This window comes from Amia ocellicauda, chromosome 5 (assembly GCF_036373705.1).
Source record: "Amia ocellicauda isolate fAmiCal2 chromosome 5, fAmiCal2.hap1, whole genome shotgun sequence".
NCBI lineage: Eukaryota > Metazoa > Chordata > Actinopteri > Amiiformes > Amiidae > Amia > Amia ocellicauda.
In genome coordinates, this window is record NC_089854.1 from 7,474,279 (window position 1) to 7,498,611 (window position 24,333).

Genomic DNA, 24,333 nt, shown 5'->3' on the forward strand with positions numbered 1-24,333 from the left:
CTTGGTTTCGGTAGTCCTTAACCTTTTATATTGAAATTGTATGTGGGAAAAGATGTTCTGCCCTAACAGTAGTCCTTTATTTAAAATTAAACAAAAAACAATACAAAAAGAGACTTGCTTGCTGACTACAATTAAGGTAATTTTAAGTACATCTTTATTAAACACTGTATTTCTCTGACTCTCATCTGGTATTCACTCTTTCACTGAGTCTATTTTTCATCATTCTCAATGATTCTTGGTGGCTTGCTTCTGAAACGGGGAAATGTATTATGAGTAACAGTCACCGAGGCTTGGAAAGAAAACCTGTATTTTGGAACCACACACAGAATGGGCCAGATAGAAGAGGTCTATAGAAGGTGAAACCCCATTGTATCATTACAGAGCAAACTTCATGTAAAATCATCTACATCTACAGCTCTGAATGACTGTGCATAGACAACTGATACACCCTGGCCGACACCAGATACAAGATCTAAATGAGCCAGTGTGGGCTGTCCTCAAATGATCCCAGAGAGAGTAAGGGTAAACCCAGGACCTGCGGCTCTCACACACAGATTCAGCGCCAAGAAGGTGCAGTAATTGAAGCACAACTGCTGATCTGATCCATACTCCACACTGTGCCAATACAGAGTAGCACAAAGTTGTATTCATATTCATACAGACCTGGTGCTCGCTTGGCGGGGGAGTCCCGGGCAGCAGTGGGGGAGCCCATGTGTGACCCCAGGCTTCCCACCCCTTCCGCCCACCTCTGGAACTCCTGCAGCAGCTTCTCTGCCCACTGTGCCCGAGACTCCATGGCACCACAGTGTCGCTCCCAGTGGCAGCAGCCATCACCTGGCAGAAAGAGATGGAGTCACACACCTGTAAGTCTTATTCAACTCAATAATCACCCATTACAGAGCAAACTTCACCTGACCCAGGTAATTGCAACTTATGAGTCAGCACATGGACAACTTGTTCATACCACGTAAAACTGGAGGTCGTACACCTCACAACAATGGGACTTAGATAATATTCAGTTGTGGGCTGACACCTGGCAGATGAAATACAATGTGGACAAGTGCAAGGTATTACATGCAGGTAACAAAAATGTCCACTATAATTACACAATAGAACTAGATGAAGTAACACATGAGAAAGACCTAGGAGTCTGCGTGGACTCTTCACTTTCTCCATCCAAACAATGTGGGGAAGCAATAAAAAAGACAAACACAATGCTAGGGTATATTGTCAGAAGTGTAGAATTTCAAACAAGGGCAGTGATGTTCAGACTGTACAATGCACTAGTTAGAGCTCATCTGGATACTGTGTGCAGTTCTGGGCTCCACACTTCAAGAAAGGTATCGCTGCTTTAGAGGCAGTTCAGAGGAGAGCAACCAGACTTATTCCAGGTCTGAAGGGAATGTCCTACTGAGAGACTGAGGAACTGAACCTTTTCACCCTGGAACAGAGGAGACTACGTGGGGAATTGATTCAAGTCTTTAAAATCATGAAAGGCATCAAGCACATCAAACCAGAGGAGCTTTTCCAGATCAGCAGGGACACACGCACCCGGGGACACAAATGGAAATTGGGCTTCAAGGCATTCAAGACAGTAAACAGGAGACACTTCTTCACACAGAGAGGCATCACAATCTGGAACAAACTCCACAGTGATGTGGTTGAAGCTGAAAATTTGGGAACATTTAAATAACAGTCTGGATAGGATCCTTGGATCACTCAGTTATTAATGGACACCAAACGAGCACGATGGGTCGAATGGCCTCCTCTCGATTGTAAACTTTCTTATGTTCTTACTTATGTTCTTAAATCTTCCACACAGTTCAATTCTCAGAAGCCTATTGCTGTTCCCCACATTGTATCAACGCCCAGTTTGAATAAAAGCGCTCGTCCAAGTAGCTAATGCTTCCAAACTTCATTAACTTTAACTCCGTTCCTTTCCACATCCTCCCTGGCTAGAGTTAAATGTCTACCAGTTGACCATCAAGAGACTGAGACAGCACTGCCCGAATGTAAATCTCTTTTTCCAACACATATTAAATAACAGCTTTATTGAAAAATCAATAAAAAGGTGTGAAATATGCAGCCCTGGAGACACAGCAGAGACGAAGCTGCACAGACACACTCAGACAGGGACGGGAATTGAGACGAATTAACCACGGGTTCTGCAGACAGACAGTAAAGCCTGTTCTTTGGGCCGTGGGGCAGTGGGACAGCAGGGCAATGCTCCCTGAGCTCACCAGGCTTGTGGAAGGGGTAGTAGTCGAAGCCCAGCTTTCGGAAGGTCAACTGCATGGCCCCAGTGGACCCACGTGGCCGAGGCTCATCTGAGAGAGAGAGAAAAAGAGAGAGTTAATGATATTGAACTGGTTAATGCCATCATAAGTGTTTACATCGTTAGTGTTACCTTTGCAAGCCCGGGATCTTCTTTTTAATAAAATAAATGTGGCCGATAAGAAAGGCAGGGAGGAGGCTGTGTAAAGGCCAGGCAAAGTGTGGCGTTAAGGGGCGTCTCACCAGGGTTCTGGGAAGAACTGTCATTGCAGATGTGCAGGTCCAGGCGGGAGATCAGGGTGTGGTAGGACGACTCCTTGACATCATGGAGGTCAAAGTACTGGCTGAGCGTGCTGGGGGTGCCACTTGGGGGCGGGGCGGGTTCTGCCCAGGGGGGGTGGGATCCTGGCGAAGTGGGCGCCGTCTGCAGACAAGACAGAGCTGTTGTATTCTCACTGGTATTGTCATCATCAATGACAGATTGCAGAGTAACAGAAGACACACTTCAGAATTTTCTCCAGGGGTAGTTGGCTACAAAATCTACAAACAATGTCCGACTAATTGGATGGATTCTTCTCAAAAATCTCCACAACCGACAATTGTTACCTCCACTTTGTAGGGGATAAGGACTTTAGAAGGAAGCAGGGGTACTGTGAGGGGGTGAGGCTGACCTGCAGGGTGTCTGAGGCCAGGTTCTTACGCTGCTGGGCCGACTTCTCGATGGCCTCGCTGAGGGACTTGGCGTAGTGGATCATGGCCTTCAGCTGCGAGTCCGTCAGCACCCAGAGGAGGTCGTCGAGGATGAAGAGCAGCTTGGAGGCGAGCACATTACAGTCCTTCACCTAGACACACACACACACACACACACACGCACAACCAGTGTGAGATCTGTTCCCCGTTGGGCCTTCCGTGATACTCACACCTCAACTTCCACATTACACCCTCCTGTGTGCCCTCGAGCTTAATATAGGCCAGTGTAAGGGTGCCATCTAATAAGTCACTAATTAGTAATAATGGATAATGTGACAAAAGCAAGCTTTAACTTGCTGCCATTACAAACCCAGTCTTTGGTTTTGATAACCTGTTGGTTGTTGTTTCCATCTATAAAATGATTATGTTAGAATGTAACTGCCTGTGTCCTTAAGAGCACTTGATGTCAAGGAGCTGAGGAGACGGAGCGGTCGGAGGGGGGGGGGCAGAAACAGACTTATTTTCTGGTTCTTCAACGCTTCAATTTTATTTTAGTCTTAAGAAGCATGTGACTGGGGAGATGCAGGTCTTCAGATGCCAGGCATTAAGAGATTAACCGTAGATGGTTCTCTGTCCTTTTGTAAGGAGTACATAGGACAAAGATGAGTCAATATGTATTACATACATACAAAAAATAGAGAAACAGATGACAAGATCCCTGGATTAAGGAAGGCTCTGAACCCCGAGACAAATTGGTGCAGTTATTTATATATCCAGACCTCAAACCAGAACAAAGAAAAAGTCCATATATGGGATAAATCGGAAAATCAGTAAATATTAATTACATGCTGATTAATATGCAAGTCTAACAGATTATATTGGCTACTGAGCAACCAGCAATATAAGTGTCTCTGTCTGCTACAGACCTCTCAAGACACAGAGAGAAAAGGCAGATGCACACAGGCCCAGCATAAGCCAAATTGTATTATGTGGATTAGTTCAATAGAGGTGCAGTTCTCACGCTCTCAGTGGCATACCCTGCGCTTGAGCGCTATGCGGATCCGGCCCTGGTTGGTGATGAGTCGGAGGGGGGTGCTGCCCAGGTCCTGCTCATCGCTCTCGATGGCGTCCGCTTCGATACGCAGGCTCTGCCAGTTAATCTCCTTGAATGTCAGCACCTGAGGCAGAGAGAAAGAGAGAGAGACAGCCATACAGACATGAAAGAGATAGAGACACAGACACAAGAGAGAGGTACACAGTCACAAAGACAAAAGAGAGAGAGAGACACTGTCACACAGGTTGAACTGTACCTAGATTGAATCATTATTCACATGCAGGAATCTGGCTGAACATAGAGCAAGACAAAGAGGAAAAAGTATGAAAAAACAAAACTTTTCTCAGGCTATATGACAGCAAAGTCATGTGATGTTCACATGCACATATTTATAACTTGTTGCATGGCTTGCTTTACTACAACAGACCAAGGAAAACCAAATAGACACTAATAACTCTCACTCTCGCCACCATTCTCCGACGTGACTCTCTATAGGGTCCTCAGACTTGTGTTCACCATGAAAGATGGTCGGGTGAAAACACTGACCGGCCCGACAGCACAGGGCCTGGCTGTACGTACCTCTCCTCTCTTGGGGTCAGTGATGCGCGTGTAGCGGAGGTCACTGCGCTGCCACTTGGGGTTCAGGCTGTTGCCCTGGAGCTGCCAGAGCTCGAAGGAGGCGTGGAAGGCCTTGGCCTGGACCTTGATGGTGATGGAGTTGATGACAACGGACATGCCTTCAACCACCTTCTCAGCAAAGCCGTACTCACTGCAGCACAATGACATGGGTAGGTAAGGAAGCTGCAAGACTCTGGTTCGACTAAACTTATCTACATTTATATATCAGCCCATAGGCCAATTAGAGGTTGGTTTTGGTGACAGGTACTATGAGATTTTGAACAGCAGTTAACATTGTCATTATTAATATTATGTATTTACTAGCTGAAGCCCTTATCCAGGGCGACTTACAGATTTCAAAAAGTGCAATAAACACAGTCAGTCCAGAATGAAATAAGTATACATCCTAGTTCAATAAGCTAACAAGTGCAAACTTACTAGAATTCTGTCTGTCCCTGGTGAGTCACATTACAATGACAGAAGTGCTAAAAATACTTCATACGTAATCAGGAGCACGAGGGAAAATAGTTAAATGAGAAAGTGCGTAAGAGCAAGAGTGCTGGGCTGTCCAGGAAATAAAGCTGTGGTATAACAGGTACAGTCATACCAGTCAATGCTTGTTCACCCACTTCAATGAATACATTATTTTCTAAATAACAGTCATATTTTATTACTGTTCAATAGATTCCAGTAAACAATAACTGGAGGCGTTATAATATTTGAGTGCTTTCTCTTAATTTGTTTTAATTGGCCTACACTCGAGAAACTCCCACACTGGGAATACAACAGAGAACTGGGAACAGGGTGAACAGGGAACAGGGTGTAAACTGAGGACAGAAGTTGCTTGGGACTGGACTGACCTTTGCCCTGCGGTGATGGCGATGGGGGATGGGCCATTGGGGGACCGTGGCTCCTCACAGGTCCTCATCTCCACTTCCACCTTGTCTAGGAACTGAAGAGATAAAGATGAACCCAGGTGTGAATTAGAACAGCTCAGCCCCATTCAGCTTGTTAAAACAATACAAACATCTACACAAGGGTGGTGGTCTTGTATCCAACCCTAGCCCTCGGGGGCCCCACAATCCATCATGTTTTATAGGTACTCCCAAGCAGTGGCTTGTACACTTCAGTACTAATACAAAGAACTGGATGGATGTTTGGATTTCATGTAAAAAAACACTGCATTACAAAGCAGTTTTACTGTGATGAACCTCAGCTCCATAGGGGTCAACCAGGTGCTCAACATGTAAGCCTGCAAAGCCTGAGTGTGATCTAAGAAGGGAGGACAAATAAGGCATCAGGACAGGCTGTGTCCATGTTACTACAGTTCGTGCCAGGCTATTCCAGGCAGAACAGTGCTGCATCGGGAAATTATCAAAGTAAAAGTAAAAATAAATGAAGAGTAACAAAAAAGACAGAGAAGCTAAATCATACCAAGCAGATGGGGCTGGTCTTCAGCTTTGTCCATTGTATCTGAGAGGGGAGACAAGAAGGACAACACTTACACCGACTGTTTTTCTCAGAGCTGCGTTCTTCCGCACACGAGTGAGTTAAACTATATACTATGCCTGTAGAAATTCTACACCCCCTTTAAAAATGTTCACCTTTTGCAGCCTTATAGCCTGGAAATAAAATGCATTAAAAATAAGATATAAACATAAAAAAGTTCTTCATTTATCTACGCACCCTACCCCACAACTTCCAAGTAAAGAAAATATTCTAGACATTTGTACAACATTTACAAAAAATAAGAACTGAAATAGCTTGGTAGGATAAGCGTCCACCCTCCTTGTAACAGCAACCGTTAATTAGCTGAGGTGTAACCATAACAATGACCCGAAGCGCTCAGCCAAAGCTACACTAGAGCAGCTAAGTAACAAAAAAGGTAAATGTCCTTGAGTGGCCCAGTCAGAGCCCCAACTTAAATTCAATCAGTAATTTGTGTCATGACTTGAAGATTGCTGCCCATCAACACTCCCCAAGGAACTTGACAGAGCTTGGACCTGGTTTTGTAAAGAAGAATGGTCAAATATTGCCACATCTAGCTGTGGAGTTACTTGAGAGACAATCCCAACAGACTCACAGCTGTAATTTCTGCCAAAGGTGGTTCCACCAAGTATTAACTCAGTGGGGTGGAGACTTATCCAATTATGAATTAATTTGTTTCCACAATTCAACTTTTTTCACCCCCTTAACAGTGTTCAACCCGGTGTGTAAATAAGTGGGGAAAAAAATCCTAATTTAAATGCATGAAACTCTGAGGCACTGATAACAAAATCTGAAAAGTGGTAGAGTTTCATTAAGCACTGTATTTGTATACTCTCTTTCCACATTCACGCTCTATAACCACAATCTTTAACTGACAACTGATGCTGTTTTCCCCCGATTTACAGTTCCTTCCTTCTTGTGGCTCAAACACAGATGCAAACTCTTTTCACAGTCTGACGGTCACATGTAAACTCAGTTTCTCAAGCATGGGAACGCACACATGCTCTTAAAGTATCTCACCCTGATGGCAGCTTTATTGCAGTAGACGCGGGTGACTGCCAGCCAGGTGGGCAGATCCAGCATGTTCTGCAGGACTTCTTCATCCAGCTCCAGGTTGGAGAGCTGGCCCTCCCCCTTCAGGGTGCTCAGGTTGATCTTGTCGGGGGACAGGTTCTTGGCGAACCTGAGACACAAAAGAAGAGACCGTCAGCCAAACATCAACCCCCGAAGAAATTACTCTGGTCCTCCAACCCCACCAACATCTAAAGGATGAACAGCTCCAGTTCATCCTTTAGACAATCAAACTCAAATTACCCTGCATCGCCAACACTTTTTCTGTCATACAGTCACTGACCTGGCAATTACAGACGGGTAATTTGAAATTCACATAATCGATCGTTTACAGCCCAACAACACGTTAAAGATTTGAATAAATATATGATCCTCTGCAGGCTATTTTTTGCTTAATGACAACTGCAATAATATACCCATTATTTCTATTACCTTTATAATACCATTATAATTCCTAATTGTAATAGACCAGATTAACACTGTAATGGTAATTCGCACTCACAAAACCTGCTGTAATTGCTATTTTAATTATAACTGTACCCAGGTCTGTCCACCATGGTAAAGGCTTTTAAGTGGAACATATCCCAAAGATGTCAAGGCAAATATTATGGGACAAAAACAAGAAGAAACAGTATACAGAATTGAACAACAACAGACAACAGTAGTTTTCAACTTGTTTAGTTAGCAGACTCTCTCTACAGCTACATATTAAAATTAGACAATAAGTGCAGAGAATGCCAAGGCCATCCGGATCCTGCCGACTATTGTGCTACTGCTCTTGTTTTGCTCTGTTCACCCCCTCTTTATAAATGTGTTGGATATTGTGTGGCTGGTCCAACAGTTCTGGAGAGCACAGCAAGCAGCAGACTTTCCACTTGGTGCACTCCCGTCCTGTTCCTCCTGAAAGGCCAGACACTGGTCCACTGTAGTGATTAGGCCAGACTCACCCTGCCACCCTGCCGCTTGGCCCCAGCTCTGCTGTGGCCACAATCAAACCCATTGTCCACCCAAAGCTGACTTAATGAGATTAGGAGAGCACCTGGCCAAAGCTTGCAATCAACCTACCATGCACGCCATACACAGCATGGGAGGAATCCTACTGGGCCCAATGACAGATTGTTCACAGTGTAACACCATTACAACATGTCCATGAACCTTTTAAAGCCCAGTAGCCTGCACACATATCACTGAGCACAGCCCTTCTTTCATAAAGCCATCCTCACATGTATCAGCTGGCTCATTATGGGGGGATACTGGACCCCCATTGATGTTTTACACCTAGTGTTTCAATTAGTCTTCGGATTCCATACATTCTACCAGCGATTAAGCAATGAAGCTCTTCACAGCCCACACTGCCCTGGTGGCAGCCAGCCATTGCCATATGTGCTAGGATGGTGCTTCTGGCTATGAAGCATGAAAGGGAAAACTGAACAAAGAAGAGTTTTCATAATTTGACCAGAAAGCCACACTGAGATTAAGATCAATTTTATAAGGCTTGGGGGGATGGGTTATACTTTGACCCAGATGAAGGTAGGAATAGGCCAGACTGTTTTATAACCCATTTTGGGATTTGGCCAGGGCACCAGGATTAACTGCCCTGCTCTTGCAGAAGTTGCCATGTAACTCACTAATGACTAAAGTGTGGGCAGGACCTCAGCTTGCCTCATCACTCAACAGGGCAACTATTTCATGATTTTGGGTCCTCAGGGAGAGCGGCCCACACTAGTTCACCAACATCTCTATAGTACAAGTTTATTTGTTTGGAACTGTACAATCGTGAACCGGTCACACTGGAAACATCGGCAGAAAACTCACCTCTGCATTTAACTGTAAACGGTGTGTTTTTGTGTGTAAATTATGCCCTGTAATCTTGTTTTTAGATGGCAGGTATTCTTCAGTACAGGGATATATCTGTGAGGTGACTGTCTGTCCACACTGATAGTTGATGGAGAAGTGCCAATTACAGGCCCTTCCATCACTTCGTTTTTTGGAGAAATGCGTATCTCTAGCAGCTCTGAGTGAGATCACACAGACCTGAAGGACACCCGACTCGTGACCCGACTTGAACATGAGCCCTTGACAGTGAGTGAGATGGTCTCATAACCTGTAATTTAAACACCTGTCAGGATGTGAAGTATACACAGTGATATATGACGCAATAGGTCTGGGAACGCCATTACCAATTCTGTACATGTTCCTGTGCTTCTTTCGAGATGGTCAGATTGCAACATGTACTCCGGCACCCCACAACTACACAGTTTCCACAAAGACAGCAAGACCAGTTTAATGGCAACAGAAAAGCAGGAACACAACAATTTAAATAATAATAATAATACAAATACTCAATAAAAGAATGCAGCTGATCATCCCATTATATAAAGTATTTCCCACAAAAAATTACCTTTGCACAACACTGTTAGCAAACAGTTTCATTTTACACATTTGTAAGTGCTGATCAGTTTAAATCATGCCCCAAAAATTATGAGATAAGTGATTATGTGCCTTGCATTCTGTACAAATTTGAAGCTACAGATAAGAGATCTCTAACGTCTAGCAGACGCCATTACTTCAAAAGCTTTCACACAGGGTTTTAATAGGGTGGGCAGGCAGGATGTGGCACATAGAATTGAGAGTTAAGTAGCTGTGCCTTAAACTTAAAAAGGGTGGGCAACACTGGTCTGTGTGATTAAAGGACTATCAAACTGCACCTCTTTATGCAGAAATGTTATGTTCTCCAAATAACTCAGACTGCACTACTTACGATTACTTTTTGCCTTTTATTTTTGTAATGAAACCCTGACAGATATCCTGTGTTCAATTACTCTGCTGTCTGCATGAGAGATTGCTCAACATGTTAGTCAAGGCAGATGGCTTCATTTTGGTGGATTAAAGCTTTAAGGGCAGGTAGACCTCCATCACAAACGCCTAAGAGAGCCTTGAACTCACAACACTTAAATATAAGGCTAACTCCCAGGTCTTTTGTGTCTGCTGTTTGTTTGTCTCCTTCACGCCCCGTTAGCAAACTGAACACCTGGAGACTGTGCTCACAGTGCAAATACAGCCGTAAGCACAACTGGCACTCTGTCTGTGCTCACTTCTGTATTGTACTGCTTGGATATCCCCCACACCCTCACCCCTTCCTTTCTGTATGCCCACTAGAGCACACAGGCATCTATGCAGAACCACAGACACGATGTCTGCAATGTCAGTCAGTGTGCAGTGTACATTTTTTATCAAGCCACTGCAATCTGAACAGTAGGTCTCACTGATATCAGACATACAACCATTAAAACTACACATACGGATATTAAATGCTAAGATACATGAGGTACCAGTCAGAAGATTTGCTTGCCATTATGCTGAGGAGATGGGGGTCTGCCAGATGGCCTTATCAATACACAGACACAGTGGCTCTATACACACACTGTGTAGAACTCCTACTGGAGTTCGCAATAAATAAAGCATTATACAACACTAGGTTTAAATGAAGTGCCTAGAATTGTTCTTATCATTCATCACATCCTCTGAATGTTTTTAACCATGGCACTAGAGGGTGTTTATCCACCAAGTAACAAGGTTATTCACTGAGTTAAGAATGCTTCCCCTTTTATTTCTGAAAACCTCAGGGAGAGGGAGGAGAGGGGTCAGTATCAGAGATGCAGACTTCATTCTCTCACACAGAAGAGGTCTGTCCACAGGACTCTCCTTTAGCCTGTGATGTCTTGCCATCTGAGTTTTGCCTCTGCCCTGTAAAGTAACCTAAGATGACAGCCTGTGAACTTTGCAACCTATTGGTCGTGGAGACAAAGGAGAAAAGAAAGGTTGTATAGTGTGCAATAGGCAAGAAACTCTATGACTCATGCTCTCCAAGGGATTGGGGACAGCTGACCTGCACACACACTGTACTGCGGCACAGACACCCACAGTGGCCCGCAATTAGCAAGCAAAAGAAAAACTGCACACACACACCATGTGTGAGCTCATTAACTACGGCTGCCCACCTGCCTGGATCACCACGCGCTGGCTAAGGAACTGCAGAATCACACCATTTCAATTCCAGCTGCAAGTGCATTCATTTTCTTTGAGATGCAGTCGTGTTTACAGAGACGGCAGCAAAACATTCACACCAATGTGCTACATAAGGTCAGAAAATGGGTTTTCCCCACCACTACATCTCAGTGACAACTCAATCATTCCTCTAGCAGCTCTCGCCTCATCAGTCTTGGCACTCCACAGCAATAACCGTGAAACCAGCAGGGGCTCCAATACTACTACAGGGAATTAACGGGCTGTATTAACATTATAGGAGCACCAGGAACTCTCAATAAGGACACAAGGTATCTTTTAGCAGAATCGAGGGCATGGGGACTCTATGAAAAGTACAGCAGTTCCAGGGTCTCAGTCTGGTTACAATATGACCACCAATAATTAATATTAAAGGTTTTTAAATTCTTGCAGGTTATTCTAAGTAACTTAAGTTAAAATTAACTTCAGTTCAATTATTAACAGAAAAATATTCAAACAAGGGTCTCTTATACACTCATATATTTAGCCTCGTTCTAAAAGCTGTGACAATATATAATATTCTGGCACACCAGAAATAACATCACATTAATATCCCCAAAGCAGCAGACCACACCTGGCTCCAGACAGAAAGAACTATATCCATTCCATTGAGAAAAATGATCAACTGACACAGAGATAATGTGCCAGAATCTGCAGTTTAAAAGCACTAACCGATTAGCCATGGTATATTAAGGAACAGCCTACTGATTTCAGGAGGAAAACCACAACCTGTTTCAAGACAGCAAGGAAGGGTTAGAGATTATTGATATGGGGATGTTTCTGCATTGATTTCCCCATGTCTTTGCTGTCAAGTTAAGTCAATCATGTGATAAAGTGAGAAATTGTGCTTTTCATTAGCATCTAAAACAGGGGTCACAGACACTGGTCCAAGTGAGCCACGAGATCTTATGTTTTTAATTGCTGGTGAATCTTGCAATCAATAAATTGAAGCAATTATTGGCTTCATTCAGAGGTAAAGATGTTGGCTAGCCTACAATTGAAAAGTGTACTTTTTCAATTGTAAATATAGAGGAATATATTCCACTCAAACCCATGTCTAGATAAAATGTAAGGAGATTAAATGTTGGATGCTGTTAGACATTGGCATTAACCCATCACTGTGCTAACTCCCCTCATAGTGTATTCTCTAGGTGCCCCGTTATCCCGTCTGAACGAAGAATGTTTGGCACAGGAGCGTTTGATGCTGGTCAACACCCATCCGTCCACACAAACTCTAATATTTTGTGCCGTCTGAACACTTCTCCCCTGGGACCCCAAATGTATTACACAACCTGTAGCTTAAATCAAAATGCATTAATACAATTGAGAATATTTCCAGTTGAATAATTAGATCAATTAATAATAATTATATCAATGTAATAGAGTAATGGAGACTTTCTTTCAGTTTTTCTTTCTCCAACTTGAATGAATTGAATGAATTTCTGCTGCCTTATCAGTAGTTAACATGTCTTAAAGCAATGGCTGGTAAAGTAACGGTGTACTACAATGCACTGAACAGTGTAGCAAGAACCTAAATTAAAAGATCATAGATTTATAATGTACAGTATAGCTCAGCTGTTGAGTACCATCTTTTTGTTTGCACTGAATTTCCCTAAAGGATCAAATAAAAGCCTCTTCTTTCCCTGCCTTCTCTCATGTGGACAATCACTCACTATTCAAACACTACAATTTGAAGTATTTAGATTAGATGAGACCCGAGATGTTAAACAAAAGCAAAATCCACTCGTGGATTATACTGCTCATCACATCACTATAACTACCAGGAGAGAGTTGCAATGCAATCTCCATGGGGAAAAAGAGTGTGATTTATCTAACACTAGAGACCAATCCCTCTCCTTCTCTTCCGTTACCTCTATGGAAACAATCACTTGATTCAGCACAGCAAGACCTGTTTATCAACACATTACTCTTATTTCAAGAGCTCTTTTAGGAAAACTTGCACATTCCACAGTGGAAGCAAACTGGATCTACTCTTAATCTTGGAAGACAGTGATTCTGGTCATGTAGACTGCATGTCATTCACAATTGGAAATACACCGATATGAATGTGTAGATTTTTTCCAAAATGTGCTGAATAGAATTCAAAATACATTTCCAATGCCTGACTGCCTGGGAAGATTAATATCAATTCTGCTCATTCTCTGCTTGAAAGGTTTGGATTGAAACCTTAAATACATTTTATGGTGTATTATTTTTTACCGGGGAGGGGAGGTATATGGAGGTTTACAGCAAAAAATTGGAAAAAACACAAGATGCATAACATAAGATTTAGTGAGTAAGTCTTGGAATCATTATTTCGTTATTTCAAAACCGAGCATGTGGGCGCTTGTTTTATAACTCGGTTACCACTGAATAAATTCATAATCCACACCTGTCAAATAATTAAACAAAAGGATGTGTGAAAGCAAAACTATATCCAGACATATTGCTCCTCAAGCCACAGAGTAAACTGATACTACACAAGCAAGGCCAGGTTACTTGTCTCATTCATTATCTCTGTGTGACTGGCGATTCATAACAGTAGCAAGGCTACTATGTCTATATTTGAGCCACTGAGCAGATGAAGTTAGGAAGCTTGCGTGCAGGTGTGACTGATACAAATCAACCGAGTTAATCAGTTACACACCTCCCAAACGAGCTTTGAAAACCAAACATCCCCACCAACATCCTGCACAACACCTCCTACTTGCAATTTTAGGTTTTTTTCCCCCTCACAAGAATCTTACTATTGGAGAAAACCAAACACTGTTTTTGTTTGGGTGATGACAGCAATTGGAATTTCCCGCTGAATAATCGCCTTTCAACCAGGAGCCTGGTGTTCAATCATTTTCAGCTGCCATCAATCCAGAGCTTGTCAAGGTAAACACAAACACAGCACACCGACGCACAACGCTGACCGACAGGATGGTGTCAAGGAAAAGCACGGTACCCCAAATCACACCCGTCATGTTGCACAAAGATGGAGAGTCAGGGAATGCCAGTTCTGCAGTGACCTTATAAGCCCCACTTGAGCATATGTGTGAGAAGCTCAATTCCCAAGATCCCTTTAAAAAGATTGTGCCAGGCAGAGGCTGCAGTTTCACAGACCCAGACCGTCTACACAATGTGAAAAACAACAAGAATAAACAGATCTTGTAACAGTTGATGACATGTGCAGCAGATTTCAAAATGGATTATTCCCCTTGGCCAACTAATGCACATGAGCAGGTAAATTCAATCTGCAACAAAAGATGCATTGGAAATGATCTTATTGTTCTAGAGTTGCTGAAGGCGGTCTATGGATGGTTATCTAGTTTTATTTTCTAACAATGCTATTTACTGGATAATAACTGCACACAAGTAAGTTTCATCCGTAAGCAATGGGCGATGTTTGGTTTACCGCAGTATATACATTAGGGGGCTGTGTCTTGGATTCAGGCTTATTCTGTATGCGAACAGCATCACTGAGCATCACGGGCTGTTTTAATTCAATCCACGGGCTGTATTCAACGATGGTTCACCGCATGGCCAAGCAGGAATATTAACAAGCCTAAATGTATGCAGAAATCAAACAGCAGCCCCAAAGATGAGAAGGGTAGGAGTCCATTAGCATACAGGACTCCATTACGTCATTCTCAAAGATTAACCCCTACCTCTCTGAAACAGGGGGGTCCAAATACAGTTTCTTAGGATGCGATTAAATAGCACGCAATTAGACAGTTATCACGGGCTTTGTATTTAAAAAGGACATGTACCGTTAGGTATACCTTGCAACTATTTTTTTGTATTACAAAACACGAATGTACCTAAGTTTTAATGTTTATTTCTCAAACTGGGAGAGGGTGGGGCAAGCAATGGTAATAATGACTTGAGCCGTTAATAATATTTTGCGATGGTAATGATACATACACTTCTTGGGGGGGGCGGGGTATCCGTTTCAAAGGAGCAGGTGCCCTGACAGAAATCAGCAAGCGTTACCTGTTATCAACAATGTATATAATGCCTCCCTCCCACACAGCTGTAATAATGACACTATCTTGTGTCTATCTTTTGTGGCACAAGCGGCATTGCATCGCACTGCGTTTGTCTAAGCAAAGTCTTGGAGCAGGTCAAGTGGGTTCATTATGTTGTCCACTCGGGGAAGCAGAGCAATGGGTCCGGCTCTTGCTGTGCCTGCGGGGCTGGTATGGTTACCACAGACAACACATCAAACAGATACACAAATAACACTTTCCTTACCTGGATAAATGTTTGAGAATTTGCTTTTTGATAATGCCTGCCATCTCGGCTGGAGGTCTGTCACAGAGCTGGGAAGCACTCGTGTGTGGTGGCGGTATACGCGTTTCTATGCCATTTTCTCCAGAACAACATCTTCTCTCAGGCTGGGGCACTCCAGACCCGTCCGCCAGACCAAGTCCTCCACCGTCCCAGAACGCACGGCGAATAGGAACCCGGCTGCCCGGGGGTCAAGGTTCACCGTGGAGAGAGGCTTGTGCACGGCTCTATGGGCTTGGAAAACTCGTCCGCTGATCGCTGCGGTTGTCTGTACATATCCGCCTACTTTAGAGCCAAAATGGCGCCCGTTGAGTAAAGAGAGGTTCCGAAAGGCGCTTAGTGCAATTGCACCACCCTTTGATTTTGAAAGAACATTGCAATACACTGGATTACTTAAATTTACTAAAAATACTTAAGATATTTATTTTTTGCATCACTTACTATGACGAAACGGTCTAACCTAGTACATTTTAGTCTGCATGTGAGAATATGCAGTTGTTAACAAGATATATTATTTTATTACTACTACAATGAATTATATACACTCACCTAAAGGATTATTAGGAACACCATACTAATACTGTGTTTGACCCCCTTTCGCCTTCAGAACTGCCTTAATTCTACGTGGCACTGATTCAACAAGGTGCTGAAAGCATTCTTTAGAAATGTTGGCCCATATTGATAGGATAGCATCTTGCAGTTGATGGAGATTTGTGGGATGCACATCCAGGGCACGAAGCTCCCGTTCCACCACATCCCAAAGATGCTCTATTGGGTTGAGATCTGGTGACTGTGGGGGCCAGTTTAGTACAGTGAACTCATTGTCATGTTCAAGAAACCAATTTGAAATGATTCGACCTTTGTGACATGGTGCATTATCCTGCTGGAAGTAGCCATCAGAGGATGGGTACATGGTGGTCATAAAGGGATGGACATGGTCAGAAACAATGCTCAGGTAGGCCGTGGCATTTAAACGATGCCCAATTGGCACTAAGGGGCCTAAAGTGTGCCAAGAAAACATCCCCCACACCATTACACCACCACCACCAGCCTGCACAGTGGTAACAAGGCATGATGGATCCATGTTCTCATTCTGTTTACGCCAAATTCTGACTCTACCATCTGAATGTCTCAACAGAAATCGAGACTCATCAGACCAGGCAACATTTTTCCAGTCTTCAACTGTCCAATTTTGGTGAGCTTGTAGCCTCTTTTTCCTATTTGTAGTGGAGATGAGTGGTACCCGTTGGGGTCTTCTGCTGCTGTAGCCCATCCGCCTCAAGGTTGTACGTGTTGTGGCTTCACAAATGCTTTGCTGCATACCTCGGTTGTAACGAGTGGTTATTTCAGTCAAAGTTGCTCTTCTATCAGCTTGAATCAGTCGGCCCGTTCTCCTCTGACCTCTAGCATCAACAAGGCATTTTCGCCCACAGGACTGCCGCATACTGGATGTTTTTCCCTTTTCACACCATTCTTTGTAAACCCTAGAAATGGTTGTGCGTGAAAATCCCAGTAACTGAGCAGATTGTGAAATACTCAGACCGGCCCGTCTGGCACCAACAACCATGCCACGCTCAAAATTGCTTAAATCACCTTTCTTTCCCATTCAGACATTCAGTTTGGAGTTCAGGAGATTGTCTTGACCAGGACCACACCCCTAAATGCATTGAAGCAACTGCCATGTGATTGGTTGGTTAGATAATTGCATTAATGAGAAATTGAACAGGTGTTCCTAATAATCCTTTAGGTGAGTGTATTTCTAATAATGGTTTATACTGTGGAGTAATTACATTATAACCCCTTATCATAAAATAGCCCAATAAGTAAAGGACAAAGTGCTGTACACGACAGCCAAAAAGTGTCACTTAACCCACAGATGCTAAGCGTACTAAAAGGTGTCATATGGGAGCGTATATATTCAACCCCTGGACCAGGTGTTACTGTAGTATAATTTAAAACATTCCACTGCATTATAATGGTTTCTGAAATACATCTAGTACTTGCATACAATCATGGACACGGTCATGTTTGTTTTTATATTACTTCTACTATTCTTTGTTAGATACCACTTACACATTACTTTCTACTGCTGGATAAATCTCTTCGATAAATTCGAACAAAGTGAAGCCTTTTCAGACTATTACAAAACTACAGCCTTTGACTGCACAAAAAGTCGATCTTTGGAAAATGCAAATGTGGACCCTTTATACTTAAAGACAACACAATCAATGAGTTATGGAGTTTTGTTTTATTTCTAAAAAAAAAAAAAAAAAAAAAAATTAAAAAAAAATACTACAATACATATTCCTCTCAATACAATAGTGTAGCTTTGACAAATGGAAAGAAAAGGGACAAACCCAGTTGATTGTGTGTTACAAACGGTAAATAACATTCCACAACCCTTCAAACATTGTGGCTAAGGAGTTAATGGTGCAGATCTGCACACCCATGACAATATCCATAGAGAATGCAGTGCATGGATTGAGAAGTCCACTCTCCAGCTCAGCTATAGGATCAGAACATCTACTGTAGACCATCAATATTCCTGACAGGAGAGCAGGTGATATGGGACAGCACCAGGGGTGCACAGGGATAAATGCAGGTTTTGTGGACAAACTAATATTGGCTGTATAACAAAATGCAAGTTCCATGAAGCAACTCCTTGGAAGTAAATTTATTTAAGGACTGCAGCAATCCTCTAGGTATGCATCTCATGGGTATTTATACATCAGATATGAAGTCTTCAAACAAAAAATACAAAATGAAGGTTTGAAAATTCTGTGTTCACCATTGTACTAAGCAGATACTTAACAGGATTCAGGAAATATATAGAAATAAAAACAAAATATAAACTTTAAAATGCAACACTGCTGTCCTCAGAAGGACCCAGGGGTGCAACAGATGAAAAGTAAACTCCCAGGAGAGAGGCGGTTCAGGAGAGAGAGAGAAAGGTAAGGTAGCATCCAGACTGGGGGTCTATCTGTCGGGCCGGGCCATGCCTGGTCTCGAGGGAACCATCATGGGACGCGAGGGCGGCCTCATCATTGGGGGTCCCGGCATCATCTGCATTGGGCCGCCCATTGGGGGACGCATTCCTGGGGCTGCAAAGGAAAGAGGAGGCTGTCAGCAGGTCTCTCTAGCTGCCGCGGATGTTTGACAACATGCAGCCTAGCAAGGCTACGCAAAATACACCAAACTACACCTAGTCATCATCGTGGTCCGAATACTGACCTCTGGCAGGCAAGATGCACGTAAAACCAAAAAATACAAATGCACATAATGCACACTCTCTCCATTAGTCGTATACACACAGTGCATAGCAATGTTAATAAGGCAATGTACACACCCCTTGCACATTAAAATGGTGGCAGTTCCCACAGCACTTCAATCTCTGGTAAAAATATTGACCTTCTGCAACACCACTGGCTCAAAGTCCTTCATTCTACTAGATCAATAATGCTTTTGTTTACTCCATGTCACGTCTGTTTTGTCTAGACAGTTCATTTTAACATAGCAGGGGCTGTGGTGTATATTGATTAGCATGCATTCCCTGCCAAAAATTAATGTCTGACAGCAGGAAATGTACTTTATTAAAAAATCCCTTTTATAAAACCACTGGTTTTAATCCTTGGATTTAAACATTCAAATTTTTCAAGGTGTAAAATATATTACAGGAAAATAGCAATAGAAAATTAACAAAGTTCTGTGATGCATGCAGTGGGTCACAGATGCAATGACATTTTAAATGGCATCAAATGGTTAATGACTAAGAATGTGCTGGAAGACTTTACAACATTACATGAGCAATCAGTGACTATACATGATTAGTCTATATATAAAATAAAAAGTGGGCAATGACATGGTCTTCATATTGCGATGCCAGGCAACAAGTGCATTCTGGGACTCCAATATTAAAAAGCAGTGCAAATTCACAAAACGGATATCTTCGCCTCATGCTCGCTCACTGAAAACACTTGCCATTTAAGATGCCCAACGTATACGATGCATCGGATCTTTTTTTTTTTCTGGTTACTAGTTGAATATCTACCGTTACATGCACACACAGAAAGCTGTAGCAACTGACAAGCAAGCTTTATAATTTACTCCTCTAAAAGGACTGCAAGGGGCAGTGTGGCCTCATGGGTAAAGCAGGAGGTTGTCTTTCCCTAGCACATAGCACACCAGACCAGGAGGCAATCCCATGAAAGACTAGAATGACGACTCCCATGCGTCTCAGAGAGATCAATACTACTTGGAGATCGCTGGCTCGAATCTAGGTCGTGCCACTGAGCCCTGGCTGTGAGGGAGAGCTCCTACGAGGCAGGACACAACAGACTACAGACACCGCCATGCACCAGACCCCTGTTCCAGCTAGGAAGCACCCTCTATCTGATACATAGCATTCCAAAGTCTGCGCTCTAGGTTCTGGGAATGCGTGCACGCGTCAACTCTAGAGTGTGGGTTGTAAGCAAAGTCAGTTAAGTAGTAGTTCTCCACACCCAACTGGCGTGATTAAAAGCAAGAGGGTAAAAGAAAGTAAGCTTGATTCCAAATTAAAACACTGAAAACCAACAAAACATTGCAAGCTTCTCAGAAAACTGCCCTAATTAAGAAAACCACAAGTCAAGTAGCACATATACAACCTTGTCTAGAACAGCTGATATCCAATATTCTCTCTAGCAGCTGAAAAAAGCCTCTTAAAAGTACAGCATATCCCCATCCAATATAACACTGGGCGGAGATTTGGATTGATCGGGTCGGAAGGGTTGAGAATAAAATCCTCCGACGGGATCCGTTGGGAAAAAGGTGGGATGGCGGTTTAATGCTAAAAAAGAAAAATGGATGCAAAAAAAAAAAAAAAAATTGGCACAATCCTCAGTGTTTGGATTCACAGTTTAAGGTACAGACAAACAAAAAAACAGGTTAAGGTAGGAAAAAAAAGTGAAGGTAGCATATATCAGGTGATCATCAAACATGTGCCACTGCTGTAGTAATGCTGAAGAGGGACTTGCCTGACTCCAGGTGGAAGCGTGGGAAGATGCGACAGTCTGGTCCAATTCGGATCAGCTGTTCTTTTCTAGTTTCTTAAAGACAATAAGAGCACCTCCTGCTGGTCAATATCGGCCTCCAGTCACAATTAACAAAAAAACTGCCTCCCTCCCTCCTTGGACCCTTTACTGATGATGGGAAGAGGGGAGGGGGGTATGGGGACCAAGAATCCATAATATTGCATAGAATTCTGAGCCTTTCCAAGATGAAGTCTTACTATTTCAGATTTTTTTTGTGGTTTGCAGTCAGAGAATTCGAAAGTCCTGCCGCTAGCATAAAGGACTTGGTTAGTCAGATAAAGCATATTACTTTCGTGTACCAAGACTAATCTAGGTGGCTAATATCTACAATTGCGAGCATGGGTCCTGCAGAAATGATTCAGAGCTCTTGCAAATAAAGGAAACCATAAACATCCAATTCTCAGGAAATATTAACATCCGCATCACAGTTAGGTACACCAGATTCTTGTGAAGTATCAAAATATCAGAAATGCTCAAAATGCCATGGAAGAAGACTCCCACCCTCCTGTTTCGACCTTGAACTTGTCGATTTAAGGCCACATTGCCCCCTTAGTCTCAACGGCACAAACTCAAGCCGCTCCTACTGGGATTTCAAGTCAACCAACAGTGATCGGGAAACACAAAGACAATGTAGACAAACGCCATCAAAGAAAAGCAAAATAAAAACAAATCCTGAAAGGAATCCACGCAGGGCACAAATAAGACTGGACAACAATTCCCCAAACCCACCCATACATGCAGACACTAGGCCATCAAAACTCTCTCTGCTGCACATTAAATGCTTTATAGAAGAAATCCACTAGGGAGCTGGGCAAGTGTTTTGGATGTTTCCGCAGTTCTAGCATGTTGCTCAGGCAGTGCACTTTTATCATCAACACAATTGGGACTGACTACTGTACACTAAGAGATCAGGACCATTTTCACATGGCAAATCCCAAAAATACTGCAAGAAATCAGATTTCAGCTACAATGAACTACTGAATTCGTGAATAAGTTCCCCCCCCCCGACACAATATAATCAACATGGAAATGTGCAGATCTATTTTAGTAGTTATAAAGACACGTCACATGTAATGAGCTACACAAAACAAGGATTCTGCTTGTATTGAGTTTACTAGGAGGAGTTACATGTGCAAACTAACATGTGCACAAATAAGTGGAATAGTATTGGAGAGAAAAGCTGTTGGAATGAGTCAAAGAAGAAAATTATTTTTCCATTTAGTGCTTCCAATTAAACAGATACTTTGATGTATTCTGTGTTACAATATAAAAATCAACACTGATTAAAGAAGTAAACCATTACTTAGACCTCCTCACAGAATACCCAGTGAAGATAAATTGCCCAAGTGCACCTATAATATTTAATATCGTGCTTGGAATAAAGGAAAGTGTGAAGTGTGCCCATCTCACCTGGGCCACCAGGCATCATGCCAGGCGGGGGTGGGCCCATCATGGGCATCATCGGAGGACCACCCATTGGGGGAGCAGGCATCATCCCAGGACGAGGGGGGCCACCTGGGAACAAGTGCAAGATTGGCAGATAAGCTTTACAGTAGACATTTATAAAAGCCAGAGACAAGATTTCCGGTTCTTTAAGTTTCACAATCAATTAAATAAGTCCATGAAAAAGGAAGTTAAAATACTCATGGCATCTTGTTATACCAAGAGGGACAGTCTTCAGATCTCTTGCAAGAGTCACAGTCACAACTACATGACGGACATTTCTGCACCCTTAAGCATTCTGTATGTATACGCGCACAAACTGATGCATTCTCCTGTAAAAAGTTTAAATATGCTTAACCTCCTGGTTTACAATACTTTCAGAGTATTCTGAACCCCAGGAACACGATGCCCACCCCTTTACTTACTGATATTGGGAGGAGGGGGGATCATGGCTCCTCCAGGGGGTGGTGCTCCAGGGAAAGGTGTGGGAGGGATCTTTCCCTGCTGGAAGGCAGCCGCTGTGAACAGGACCAACATATTAGCCCTTTACATCCACTTTGAAACAGCTACCAAATACCAAAAATGAATACAGAACGGTTCTCAATCACAGTATATCTTAATCACACATAATACTACACTACTAGATTGCCTCAGCTGGCAATGCCAATCTTTGTGAATAAGCCTTCAAGTCTTCGCTGAGCCATGTTTGTGAAGCACAGTCAGGTCAATAACAGATCCCAAACCATTACAGTGCAGGTATCTAAATGCTACAATTACCAATAAATCAGACACTTATTGAGCAGAATGTGCCACAGTCCTGCAACGAAAAGGTACTGGACTTTCGCTGCTTAACAAAAAACACTCTCCCCTCTGCTTGCTGGCCCTGGGCCCTGTTGTATCCATTTCCAGCATCCCTGGCCACTTACTCGTCTTGTCAATCAGGCTCTGTGCCTGCTCCTCCATCCATTTCTGATAATAGTCCTTCACATTCTCCTTATGCTTGCGCCCACTGCAGTGCGTCTTTCTCACCGAGGGCTATGGGGAAACAAATCAACAAATTATAGTTGGAATAACTTAAACATGTAACCAAGCTCCGATTTTTTTTTTAACATGGGCTTTGCAGATCTCAAATAGGTGTGAAATAGTTTAATTTGTAAACAGTTCTAAAAAAGAAATTGAGGTAGGAAAATGATCGGAATAACCTTGTTTGCAAAATGCATCTCACTTACCGAGTCGTGTGTTAAGTACGTGTCACAGTAATCACAGTAAAACCTGGAAAATAAAGTGGTTTCATTATACAAATCACGTTTGCATTCGAATGGTACACATATTTCTGGTAATGAAAAGCAACATAGCGTAAAAAATAAGGGAGATAGTCCAATATATTACAATATCGCCCTGTAAAGGAATTGGGTTTTCGATTGTGCATTTATAGAAGTTATATCAATGTTGATGTCACAGAATCTACCGGGGTTTAAACAGTTCCTCTTGTTTAAGAATAAATCAGTGTGTGTGTATTTATTGTACTGCAAAGGCACGCTAGTTGCAATTTCACTAGCCGTTGCAAAATACAACGTAAGCGCGTATACACGGATCTCTTGCGAGTTTACATCTTAAAGTAAAACTAATTCGCACGACTTCACTATAATACAATCTTAAAAAAACAACATTAGACACAATAAGTAGGCTACACGTATGATGTATAAAGTATGGATTTCATTCATTGTACTGAGCTACGGGGAACCACATGGTCTTTAACGCCAGTTTCCCTTTCCGAAACCCAACTACTTGTGCTTTTAAAATATTGTTACTAAACTGAACCACAAACTACCCCGTAATACACTGTTAGAACAGCCAAATATTTAATATTAAAAACCATACTCACTTCGGCATTTCTAAATACAAAACTCTTCTAGAAGAATACTCCTTCCGGTCCCCCGACAACGGAAGTGACGAAGCGTGACCCGGGACTCGTTCTTTAAAGAGACAGCGCCTCCTAACCCGCAGCGCCGCCCGCAGGCAGTGAGCGCCAGTCCGCCACACTGCAGTAACCGAGAAAAAGCGGACCTTGTTCTGTATGCAAGGTCTGCAAAGAACTGGGGTAATTTCGTAGCATTATTTATATAATTGTATATTGTGTAATATATCTTTACTTGAACGTACAGAAATCATGATGCACATTATTGTGTCTATGTTTGGTGACACCGATTAAAAAACAAGGACAAACAAGTGTCATATTGGCGGGTTTTTGTTTAATATACATTCTAAATGTAAGGACTACACTAC

General features: G+C 42.7%; 2 protein-coding genes across 4 annotated transcripts in view; both read right to left on the reverse strand.

Annotated features, from left to right (window-relative positions):
- bltp3a (bridge-like lipid transfer protein family member 3A) overlaps positions 1–15,700 on the reverse strand; it is a 28,095-nt gene extending 12,395 nt beyond the window's left edge. The window contains exons 1-10 of the mRNA XM_066703537.1: positions 15,500–15,700; positions 7,145–7,307; positions 6,071–6,109; positions 5,497–5,588; positions 4,598–4,787; positions 4,002–4,142; positions 2,946–3,116; positions 2,518–2,698; positions 2,241–2,327; positions 664–834 (exon numbers count right to left, since the gene is read on the reverse strand). Coding sequence (XP_066559634.1) covers positions 664–834; positions 2,241–2,327; positions 2,518–2,698; positions 2,946–3,116; positions 4,002–4,142; positions 4,598–4,787; positions 5,497–5,588; positions 6,071–6,109; positions 7,145–7,307; positions 15,500–15,543 — 1,279 coding nt within the window. The 5' untranslated portion in view covers positions 15,544–15,700. The remainder of the gene's footprint in view (positions 1–663; positions 835–2,240; positions 2,328–2,517; positions 2,699–2,945; positions 3,117–4,001; positions 4,143–4,597; positions 4,788–5,496; positions 5,589–6,070; positions 6,110–7,144; positions 7,308–15,499) is intronic.
- A 2,064-nt stretch (positions 15,701–17,764) lies between these two features.
- Positions 17,765–24,001, reverse strand: snrpc (small nuclear ribonucleoprotein polypeptide C). Of its 3 annotated transcripts, XR_010816743.1 has the most exons (8): positions 23,933–24,001; positions 23,277–23,319; positions 22,974–23,082; positions 22,473–22,565; positions 22,015–22,119; positions 20,548–20,619; positions 20,179–20,360; positions 18,518–18,636 (listed from the first exon to the last, which is right to left on the reverse strand). XR_010816743.1 is itself a non-coding variant. In XM_066703538.1 (7 exons), the coding sequence occupies exons 1-7, from the start codon at positions 23,938–23,940 to the stop codon at positions 18,512–18,514; spliced, it is 555 nt and encodes a 184-aa protein (XP_066559635.1). In that variant the 5' UTR covers positions 23,941–24,001; the 3' UTR covers positions 17,765–18,511. The 3 variants fall into 3 exon arrangements, 2 of the variants coding, with proteins under 2 accessions (XP_066559635.1, XP_066559636.1); XM_066703538.1 differs by lacking the exon at positions 20,179–20,360 and having other exon boundaries at positions 17,765–18,636; XM_066703539.1 differs by lacking the exons at positions 20,179–20,360; positions 20,548–20,619 and having other exon boundaries at positions 17,765–18,636.
- Positions 24,002–24,333: the final 332 nt, after the last annotated feature.